Below are 12,142 nucleotides of genomic sequence, written 5' to 3' on the forward strand. Positions count from 1 at the left end.
AACTCAGGTTAAGGTTATTTTACTCTTTTTATTAATCCTATTCTGGAATTAATCTTTTAATGAATGCGATAACATAAATATTTCAAATTCTTAATCTTAGTATGAAAGTTGCTCTTTGAACACCCTTTAACAGAAATGTCCAGCACTATTTTCAAGATGTTGCCCTTCGTTTTTTTTGGGGGGGGCAGATGTCGTCACATATCCCAATGGATTACATAGATACTGCAGTATAAGATTACTGCTTCTAAAGAAATAAATAAATAAAGGCTCCTGTCCAGAAATAAAAACTGTTTATTAGAGTAGTTTTTGAAATAAGGCATCTAGTGACAAGCCGTATTCTATTTTCCCGTGATGATACCCTATGCGAAGAAGAGTCACGAGGAGGAAAATTTCTTCATTCTGCGCATGCGTTAGCGGCGTTGTTGTTGTTGGTTTTCATCGTCTGCATCGCTTCTTCAACTTTTGATAAGCATTGCTGAAGTGAGCATCGCTCTGTGTGAATGAAGTACCGAAGACAAGCGTTTTGTTTGAGTTATGACGTTTTGTATTTTTAAGATGAGGATGTACAGTTTTCTATTTTTTATTTTATGAGGATTTTGGATTAATATCTTACCCTATCTGTGAGAAAAATATATATTCATTCAAAATGATGAAACAATTTCTTCGCGTGAAGCAGATTGCTGATCAAAAATTTCAACGGTAAGTGTTATTTTATGCTTTGATGATTGGAGCTCAATAATTTTACTTTAATGCCCATTTAGCTGACTACTAGCTTATGATTGTATTGTAGACTACTTGCTTATGGCTGTAAATATTTCGTTAAAGAATACACTATTCCAGGGAGGAAATAATATACCGTGCATTATTATATATATATGAGTATTTTAAATCTCCTCTAAATTGTGGGAGATTTGAATCAGTCAGATTTATTTCAGAATCTAAATTCAGTCGGAATGTGTGTAGATTTTTGATATTTTTAAATACTTGTTTGATATAGTATAGTTTTGAAAGGTATAATAGTTGATGCTAATAATCTTTTACGAATAATTACATTCTGTGAATAAAATTTAAATGCTTTACTTTAAATATTGTCAGTTTGAATACTTGAAACTTATCACTGTAAATATTAGCATTTATTAATTTTGTAAGTTTGTTTTTCAAAATTTATGTTTCGTAGAAAAAGGAAATTTCTGCAATCGATTTTATAAATATGATTCACAGCAGTAAGCTGTATTGACACACAGTATGTGTATTTAGAAATCAGCGAAATATTGCATGTTTTAAATTTCAGTATTTTGCGTGTTAAATACATTTATGCCATAGTGTATTTTAGAAACTTAATAAGCTTTCAAGCGCTTTTCATGTTGATAAAGAAATTTAAATCACTTGCAGTATATTGCTTGTATTTTGAGCTGATAAGACATTTTAAATGTACAACATTATTTTCTTTTTGAGTAAAATAAAGTGCATGAACTTGCATTTTGTAATCTTTCACAGTCGATGGAAAAATACATTTAAGTTTCGAGAAATTTTATGATATGCTTACTTTCGTACATAGTGGTGAAAATTCTTATCGGTTTATTTTTAATAGCCAGGTACAGATTTAGAATATTTTTTTTTCTGCTTTTCAGATTTAATTTTAAAATTCCATAGTGTGTGTTCCCGAATCGCGATACTTTTAATTTCTTAAAGCCCTAAATTTCTTAAATTATATAAGTTTTATCATTAATTTTACATGATTAAATTACTTAAACATAAATATTTTCTTTTACTTTCATATGTAAACTGTAGGGAAAAACATATCGTTTAGCGTAATCATTAATTTTCTTGCCATTTCGTATTATTCACCGACAGTTTTCTTTTTTAAGTATTGCTTTTACCAATATACTATATTGGTAAAAGCAATACTTAAAAAAGATAAAATAATATATTGGAGAGAGAATTACTATATTGGTAAAAGCAATACTTAAAAAAGATAAAATAATATATTGGAGAGAGAATTAATTTAAGTTTAAACGGTATCGTCATAATATATTTATATGCAACCAGCGCGTAATTATTCTCAATAAAAAATGCATGCCGATAGTAGATTTATAGATTTAGCATGATTTCTGCGAGAAGAATCAGTATAAATTGCGTATTTTATAAATAAAAATGATGTTCTTTCGCTCCCGATAAAACGAGAACTTGTTATACGGTTGCAGTGGGAATTTGTTCTGCAATTTTGGTTTGGATATCATTTATTTTGCTTCGTTTCCTATTGCATATGTTTTGCCATTTTAACAGAAACTGCACCAAGAATAAATATATTTTGCTATAACGAAATTTCGTTAAAGAATATATATATTAAAAAAAAACCTAAACAATTTCTGATTTTATATTACGCCTAAAAGGATGTTTTTTTATAACGTTTTGAGTGTTACCTTTATTGATTAAATATCATGTTCTTCCACCTTAAAATACATAAAATCACAAATATTTTAATACGGCAATATCACAAAATATTTAAAAACAACAATCAGCATATCTCTAGAATTTAGAATACACAGTGTTGGGGCGCGACGGAGATAAAAATGTTTTTTCCAGTGTTGCCACTGCTCGCTTTGAAATCGCTGAGTTTGTTAATAAAAATTCGTTAAAAGTTTTACCGAATTTTAAATAGATAAAACAAATTCAAAATTCTAGCTTCCAAGTGCCCATGTTCGTTTGGAGGACTAGTAATTGAAAATTTGATGGCACCTTTGTTTCTTCACAATACGAGAAACATGCAGATTCTTCATTTAGTTTTTTTTTTTTTTTTAAATATAATAAATACATGGCAATAATATTTGGTGGCAAAAGTTTGAAAAGTGAAACGACGCAAAATGCCGTTTTGAAATCAATAGCCCTTCTGGACTAACGCCCTTTGAGTTTATAAATCTCGGAAGACAATCTTGTGACTTTTTTTTCGGGGGGGGGGCATCGGATAGACATGTCACGAAACATTTTAGATACGGATATTTTCGGTGTAAGCTGCCCGACGCATGGATTCTAGTAAATCTAACATAATTATTATATCAGTTTTATTTAAAAAAATATTGCAAGCAGTTAAATTATTAGATTAACACGTGACAGTGCAAGATAAGGCAAATTGCTAAACATGCGCATTTGGGTCAAAATTTCAAATTTGGAATATCTTATTATTTGTTGAACTAATTATTGTTATTATTTTAAACGTAACTTATTTCTTTATTCTGTGAGTCAGAAATAAATTTAATAAACTAATTAAATAAACTTGTCTTAAATTCAGTGGATATTACTTTTTAGCACTGGGGAGGGTAATGTTTAAATAAATAAACATCTGCGTGTTCGTTTATAACGTCCATAGATTATATTTATTGTTCTTTTAAATATTGGGCATTTTTAATAAGAATGCATACTTGATTATGGTTTCTTAGTTTGGGGGAAAGCGAAGGGGGCACTTGTATTTCGCCTATAAATATTGTGGAATTTATTATTAATATTGTAAATGCCCATCTACTAAATGCCTATAAAATTACTGACGTGTTTCATCTATAGAAAAGATGCTTATCGTGTTATTATTTTCTACGTATATTAATCGAATTTCATCATAAGTTAAATGTTTCATTTGTGTTACACTGAAGACTTTTTTTTTTTTTTTTTTTACTTTTAAATTCTGATTCAAAGAATATTGAAAATTTTCATCGGGAATTATTATTTTAAAAAATATTTTTATGTCCATTTATTAATGTATTTTAATGCAAGAGTGTACGTTAAGGTTTATCTAAATTATTTTATTGCAAATTTGCTGCCACTCACTCAATTGCATTGACAAAAAATTTGACAGCCTTTATCCTTTAAAACGTATTTTGGAGAATCTTATGGTAAGAAAGAAAGAGTTCACATTTGCTCAAGCCGGGTGGGGCGAGATATGCCGTTTTATTTGTATTGGAATATAATTTTTCTTTAAACTACTGAATGAGCAACATTTTCTTTTAAAGGATCCTTGCAGAAGACATCTAAATTTCTGTCAATAGAATTTTCAGTACTCTTCTGTTATCGGGACCAGATTCAGAAATGTGTGTATGTATGTGTGTATGTTTATGTACACACAAACATACATACATACATACATGAACACATACATCTTTACATATATTCATTTTTGAATCTGGTCCCGATAACAGAAGAGTACCGAATTTTGGTAAAGCTGCTGTTTGAAAACTTCGAATATATTTTAACCCCAAAACGAGAGTTTTCTCTTGTATAATAAATATTTAAATTGCTTTTTACATCGCCTTTTCAGATCAATCGTTGTATTACAGGTTAAAATATCTGACGACATTTTTATAGCAATTCTGGAATATATAAAATTAGGATTTAATTCAAACATATGAATCATCTATAAGAACCAATGAAAATTAAATTACTTTTTTTTCGGCCGTTATTGACGTTATTAAATAATCTAAAATTAAACTTCTTGCAGTTTGTTTACATTCCCCTTGCATTACTGCCAGAAGAGTTCTGGGTCACCCTACCCGTCTTTTGTATTCCTGTTACTCATCGTTACTTGATGATTGCGATTCCAGTTAATCCAGCAAAAATCGTTAAAACCCATAAGCGCACTTTTCCTGTTATTTTAAATCGAAAGAATAGATTCAGTGCTCTGTGAAGATGCGCAACAAAGCCGCAGGGTCTCGAAATGTTTACACTCCGGAAATCTGACAATAATGCATGTTTTCGACGAGAGGAAGTTCAGTTATGCACTAATGGCAACAGCAGCACCCGATACTGTTACCTTGCTGCCCCCCCCCACATTCTTTGAACACTTTTTTTATAGACGGCATTTTTATTTTGCTCTTAACTTTTCCGCTCCAGGCACTATTTATATTTTATCATTTAGGGGGAGGAACAAACAGCTTCCCAAATGGGTACTATGTTATTACTTTTGTTGCTGTGTTGACAAATACGTAATTCAGAGGTTGTTATTAAAATTATAAACTTATAATAATTTCCTCACGAAGAGGTTATTTCAACATCTTCCCAAATGGTTAATATTTGATTTTAAAATTTCTTATTTCTGTTGCTTTTATGCAGACAAATACGCAATCGCGGGTGTTTATTGAATATAAAAATTTCATTATAATTAAGTCAAATAAATTATAAAAATGATAATAATTCTTAACATTCACTATCGGAATTCTTCATTATTATCCGAAGAGGTAATTATTTAAACTGTCCGTGAAATCTTTCGAAAAGTGACTCAAATATTTCTGTTATTTTAAAATACGGAACAGTTTTATTGAGTTGAACAATGCAAATACTAAACAACCTAAGCGACTCTTTACGGTAACAACAGAAAAAGAGGGAAAAGAAGTCTTAAATTTGAATTGTAATTATATTTATATTTAAATTTCGTGTTTATAAATGATGCTATATTGACAAACAGTGTATAAGATATAGTCAGCTCGGAAAGGAGGAATCATAATAAAAGCTTATTATAATATTATGATTAATAATTTTAGGCTTTAAAACAATAGGCATTATAAGCATTTAATAACGTTAAATAGTATCAGTCAAACTGTAATTATGTGCTTCTGAATCCCAAAACCGAGATGGTTAGGAAAATCTGCATGAAATTTCAGAGCAATTTTTTTTTTTTCGATTCATCGCTTAAAAAAATATATATGTTTTAGCCTTGTACCAAATAAGAATTAAATCATTAAAGCTTGTGCGGGAGAAGGACAAAACAACATGAAAAGCGAAACACTCTGAAAGCTTTCAGATTTTATATTACGTCCAAAAGACCGTTATTTTCACAGGGGATCCAAAACGGGATTTGAAAAGTGATTGACATTCGAAGGTCAATGAAAGTGAACACATTCAAAGTCTTTCGACGCAAAATACCGTTAGACATTGTAACGTCTTTGGGTTACCAACATAATACCGGTAAGAAAATGTAAAGAAACTTATGACATAAAATATCCATGCTTGAAGATGCACGCAAAGTTAATGTTAATGGAACGCTTTAAAATCGTTGAGTTTGTTAATAAAAAATTCGTTAAAGTTTTACAAAATATGAAATAGATAATAAAACAAATTCCAAATTTGAGCTTCCAGATGCCTATATTCGAGTGGAGAACTACGATATTCAAAATTTGACGTGTCTATGTACCGTTGTTTTTCACAGTGCAAGAAACATACATACATTCATGCAGATTCTTCATTATTTAATTTCTTTAAATATAATGCAGGACTGTAATATTTGGTGGCAACAGTTTAAAAAGTGATTCAGACGTTTATAGTGAACCAAGGCAAAATGTCAAAATGAACTTAATAGCCCTTCTGGGCTAACGCCCATTTGGGCTAAAAAACAAAAACTTGTATATAACAATTATACCCTACCACTTTCCGATGTTGCCGCTTATGTAGTATTCGAACTGTATCCTATCCTCGAAAATTTAAGGTGGTGGTTTTATTTTGCAAAATATACCTTTTCTCACCAGGAGTTACCTATAACAAAATATTATCAAGTCATCACCTTGAAATGGCAGATCAGTGTACTTCATTTCCTGGATTTTTCAAATCTTTCGTAGAAATCGATTTTTTTCCCTGTTTAACATTTGTTAAATAGGGAAATTAAACATTTGTTAAAATTTAATTTGGGAAATGTTAACATTTGTTTAACATCCTATAACATTTGTGACTGTTATATTTCGATCATCATACGGCTTTTTAGAAATTTTAATTTAAAATATTTATTTGGGTAATATTTCAAAGAATCAAATTTGATCTTTTGGTACTTTTCCGTTTCGCCGGCGCAAATCTCGCCAAGCAGACTTTGTTGGTGACAACATACAGTATAAACAGAAAAAATGTTAACAAATGTTAGTTCTAATAATTTTTGATTTTGAAGGCATAAAAATTTTAATATGGTTTCATCATTTAAATTGATCTCATCTCGCGTAAACTACGCTACAAAAATCTAATTCTCTCAGTAATTATTTACATTAATTTCAAGTTAAATCTTAATTTGGAATAAAAGTTTATATGCAAGAATTATTTCAATTCGTACTAATAGCTTACTCAGAAATTATATAAAACCGTAGTGCTTTACTTCGCTAGTGCATTCTCATTAGAATGAATGAATTTAACTCTTGATTTTGTTTCTATATTTTCGCCTTCGGTTGAGCGATGTGATTGCATCCAATTGACTTAATTACCGCGAATTGTCTTAGGTCATAAAATTTAATTATCTTTGTAAATATTCTCTGTAATTGTATGCCAGTATTGAAAAGAGCAATCAATCTGGTACGAAATGGGTATTTGTGTTTTAAAAAGGAGGCGTAAAAGGTTACCAGCGAAGATATTCCGTTTGACATCAGTTGTACCATTATTGGCGACTTTATCGTTTGCGCCGGCAAAACGGAAAAGTACCGATCTTTTAACTGCAAATATATGAGTTTATGAGACATTTTTAATGGATGTCATTTGTCCTCAACCTTTCTGTTCCGACTATCATATGCATGGTAAATCGATTGCACGGCGGTCATACTCTTTCCTAGGAATAAATTTACTCTTCCGTTTAGTAAATACATTGGAAATTAACTGAAAGTTAGCACTCAATAGCGGACGAGCGGTAAAATCGCTGAATACTGGTAGTTCGGTCCTTGGTTCGAATCCTGCGGTTGCATGAGCCTTTTCGTGGTTTTCCCTGTGTGTAACGTGTATACGAGCCAGTTCCTTTAGAAAGTCCTCCACGAAGGCATCCCTTCCCTTAGGCGAGCTAGCCCTCGAGGCTTTACCGCAATCACATAAACCAAACCGAGAGGTAACAGGAATTAATTTCACAAAAAAAGAAGGATTTGTCAGTTTTATTTTTTACTCTGTGTTTCAACAGGACATCATAATTTGAGATACAGGATAATGTTTTCTGCTTGCAAACTTGAACTGTAATTCAAGATCTGTGCTTTGATTTTAAAAAGCTTACTGGTAAAAATAATGTTTACACAAATAGGTTGAATTAATAATAATAATAATAATATTTTGTACTTTTTAAGACTTTTTTTTAATAATTTTTTCGGGGGAGGGGAAGAGGATCAACCGAATTTCAGATTTTTATCTGTTATGTTTTAAAAACAATAACATTCTGCATGACATGCGCAAAAAATGTCGGCGGACTTCGAGTTTAAGGCAGTCCTTACTTCGAGTTAAGGACTTCGAGTTTAAGGCAGGCTTTTGTAACTGAAGCAGATTACTACTTCGAACGCATGTGTGGGTAAAATTGTGATAAATCAATAACTATGCAATCCGGTCAAGATATCAACTAAAATTAAATCTCCTTGTGAGAACTACTTTCTCTCAAGACTCAATTAACCCTTTGCGTCACCTATAAATTTCCTTTTGTACGCACAGAAAAATTGAATGAAATAAGATTTATGGGTTACTCTGAACCTTCTTTATTTATAGCAGATGGCAGTTCAACACAAACCGGTCCATATATTTTAGCCATGTTTAGTTTTTTAAGACCCTCATTTTTCAAAGAAATCTTCCAGATTTTTTTTAGAGTATTGTTTAAAATGAAATTTCTATGGTTTTTTTTTTTTTTTTTTTTTTTTTTTTTTTTTTTTTTTTGCTAATCTCCTTATTCTATATTAGTTTTAAATTTTTACCTTGAAATCTTGCCTAAAATCAAACGGCGAACCCTAGGTGTGCCCAGACAGAGCTCACCGATAATCGAGGACAACTGAGAGTCTGTATTCTTTGTTTCTCCTCATCTCATCAGTCAGTTCATTGACAACAATGCTCGTTTCAGCACTCTTTTCGAAGCTCTATTCAATCAGTGTGCCGCTTTGGGCACACCTGCAGAATTAAAAAGATAAGTGCTATCTTCACAAAATTTTACTTGTGTACTCCTCTAGGCCTAATTAGATTGCCTACTTTTTTTATTTTTTATTTATTATTATTTATTTATTTTTTTTTTTTTTAATTTTAAATCAAAACTCCGACTTTAAAAGGTAGCGTGCCGGAAAGGGTTAAGCCTGCTGCAGGAACAACGTTCCTTCAGAGGCCCAGTATTTCTTTATACTTTTTTTTTTTTTTTTTTTTCATGTGAGGAATTATTCGATAATTTTACAGCACTCTTAAATTCTATGGGCCTTGGTAGTATTTAGGCCTTTTGTATTTCTGTGTATACATGAGATACATATTTACTTATATTATTAGGGTAAAGAAGTAATTTTGCTATCTTAAACGTATAGCAGAAGTTTATTTTAAAAAGTGTTTTATGACATCCGGATACACGCTGTGTTTAACTGGCCACCTGCGGTCTTGACTCCTGAAAGATCTCTTTATCTGTTTTATATGACAGCATTAATTTAATTCTTTCATTTAAATGTTTTAAAGTTGTACCTGTTCTTTGGAACTTTATTTTAAAATGTATTTAAAAAGAGGGCTTGCAGATTAGAGCAACTGTTTAGTAGGTCAATAAGGCTATATTTATACCCTGAAGCTAGACTAAGTCTGTGCTTTTTGCTTCTGCCAGCGGAAATCTGTATGCGAGCAGTTTAGTAATTCTAATTCTAGAGGTTGTTCATAAAAGTTTCACGACCTTGTGTTTTAACAGTGAGCCTTTACTTTTTCTGCCGGCTTTTTTCCGACAACCTGATTTGTTTTCCCATGTTTCCTGCATAAAGAAAAGTTTTCCTCACCACAGCTAACTGTGCCTGGACATTAAGCCTGATAATGTGTTTTTGCGTGTTTTTTTTTTCCTATTACTTATAGTCGCAGTGCTGTGTCCTTGTTCATAAAAGTGATTTTCCAAGTTAAATAAAAAATAACCGAGATTTAACTTTTCTTATTATTACGGTATCTGTTACCTTTATTATATTATGATTTCAAAAATCATCATTTCATTAGCAATAAGAAATAATTAGTTGTTATTCAGCTGAGTTGATTCTTTAGCATCTTATATAATTTTTCTTTGTGTGAAAGTTGTGTATGTTATTCGTCAGTGTTTCTTATACTTAATTAAAGGGACTTTAAAATGCAGGAAAAAAACAAATCTTCGGCATTTTATTAGTGATATATATATGTTTTACTCATTCCTAAATTACGAACTAATTTATCTTCCTCCACCACTTCTTCCTTTTACTTAAACGCTTGCCTATCATCTAGTTGTGTTATATTACGGAATTATTCGGAATTTATTTAAAAATTGTGATAGTATTTAACATCGGAGGCCATTGTGTTTTCAAACCGTGAATTTTAGTTTTGATTGATTAACGAATTTATTTAGGATAAACTTTAAAGAAATTCTGTCATTTTGCTCTCTGACAGGCCGAAAATAAAGGCTATTGCTGCTTTTTAGATGGGCGGAGATCACCATTTTCTTACAGCTAGCTTATCTGAAATGTACACCTTGCACACACACACACACACACACACACACACTTAAAAAAAAAAAAAAAAAAAAAAAAAAAAAAAAAAAAAAATGTGGGGGCCAGTTGTATATTTCCTATTTTACTGGTCCAATTGACGAAATTTAACTTGCATTTTTCATGTCTCGAAAGCGCGACTTAGGATATATATTGCATTAATATCTACCATTGTTCTAACGTAGGTATTCTGACACAAAATCGGACTTTATGTCCAGCAGTGTCAAATATCGCACCAACATTTAATTTGTTATGCAGTAGGAAACGAGCACATCTGTCTCGTTAGAATTTTCTTTAATTTTTGTTTGCTTAAAATAAATCCTAAAATACTTCTTTTTTATATGTGTATTGTTTACCAAAGTAGTAAATCATTTACGGAAGGATATTTATTTTTATATCTATATTTTATTTTTAATATTTGGAGTCGCGAAAAAAATCGCAGTGATAAAAAAAGGTTATGACTTAAAAAAGTTTAAAGCGTTTTTCTTCCTTCAACCCCTTTCAAAAGAATGGTTTTCTTCATCGACCTTGTATACTTCTCGATAATATAAAGCCTACAACATTCGTAATGGCGGGAGGAAACAGCAGATAACTTATAATGTTCTGATCAAATGCATAAAAGGTACGCTAATATACTGACGACGTAATTGCCATTTGAGCATAATTTCTGTTAAGTTTCAGCCTTTGGTATTTGGGTGAAAGAATAGCTGCGTATTTTGCAGTGGTTCATTAGTTTTGCTTTCTTTATACTTTTTTATTACGTTTTCTTGTGTTCCTGAATTTTGCTCTTTTCTACTGCACTTAAAGCATAAAAAATTCCTATGTTTAAGAAAATATGATTGATTTTTAAAATATGTTAATTTTGGTATGTTTTTTCAGTATGCTTTCTTCCATACTTTATGATATACCTTTACACAAGTAAGCAATTGTTTATCAGTTTTATTACTAAATATTTATAATGAATGAGATCTTGATTATCTCGATCAGTGGTCAATACATGTTCGGCTGTCTATCTTTAAGTCATCATCGACACCGTTGGGAACCCCTGCTTTAAAAGTATGCTTTCGTTACTTAAGATTGTTTTTTGATTTATCAGTTCGTCGAGCATGAATTTTAGTATAACATCAGCTACTTACAAATTAGTTTTCACAACAAAGTGCTTCAGTATCGCGTTTTATTAGCTACTGGTAACGCTAATATTGTATCTGAGAATTATACAACTTCATTATCTGAAAAATGTATACGAAATTTTATTTTCTGACACACCAGTGGCGAACTTATAAAGACATATATGGAACAGACTGATTTTGTTTTTTACCGATAATTCGGTAACGTAAGGCTAATTTACCGGTAAAAGTTAATTATTTTTCACTGTTTACTGGAAACAGAAATCTGTAAACTAGTTATTACGATCCGTAGTGTTAACATGAGAACGAATGCCCAGTCATTTTGAAAACAATAATAATAACCCCTAGTAACACTCTTATATTTTTGTATGTTTCTACACTTGACAAATATCTTCGTATTATTTATTTTAAAAATCAGCTGAAGAACTGTAGCGGAGAAAATCATATGTCTTTATCTGCTTCTTTTGAAACTACAGAGCAGCATTTAAGTAAGCATTCCTAGTATTCATTTGCGATAACAATACACAGATCATGTGTTCTAATGATAAGTCTTTTATCAAGCTTTGTTGTGGAGCAATA

The 12,142-nt window shown here is 31.0% G+C and overlaps 1 protein-coding gene across 2 annotated transcripts in view; it reads left to right on the forward strand.

Annotated features, from left to right (window-relative positions):
- Positions 1-455: 455 nt before the first annotated feature.
- Positions 456-12,142, forward strand: part of LOC118182578 (rho GTPase-activating protein 44-like) — a 163,473-nt gene continuing 151,786 nt past the window's right edge. For both annotated transcript variants that reach the window (XM_085819303.1, XM_085819304.1), the window contains exon 1: positions 456-699. In XM_085819303.1, the coding sequence (XP_085675429.1) occupies positions 647-699 (53 nt within the window). In that variant the 5' untranslated portion in view covers positions 456-646. The remainder of the gene's footprint in view (positions 700-12,142) is intronic.

This window comes from Stegodyphus dumicola, chromosome 6 (assembly GCF_044657685.1).
Source record: "Stegodyphus dumicola isolate Sdum_Otavi_A_Nest chromosome 6, ASM4465768v1".
Lineage (NCBI taxonomy): Eukaryota > Metazoa > Arthropoda > Arachnida > Araneae > Eresidae > Stegodyphus > Stegodyphus dumicola.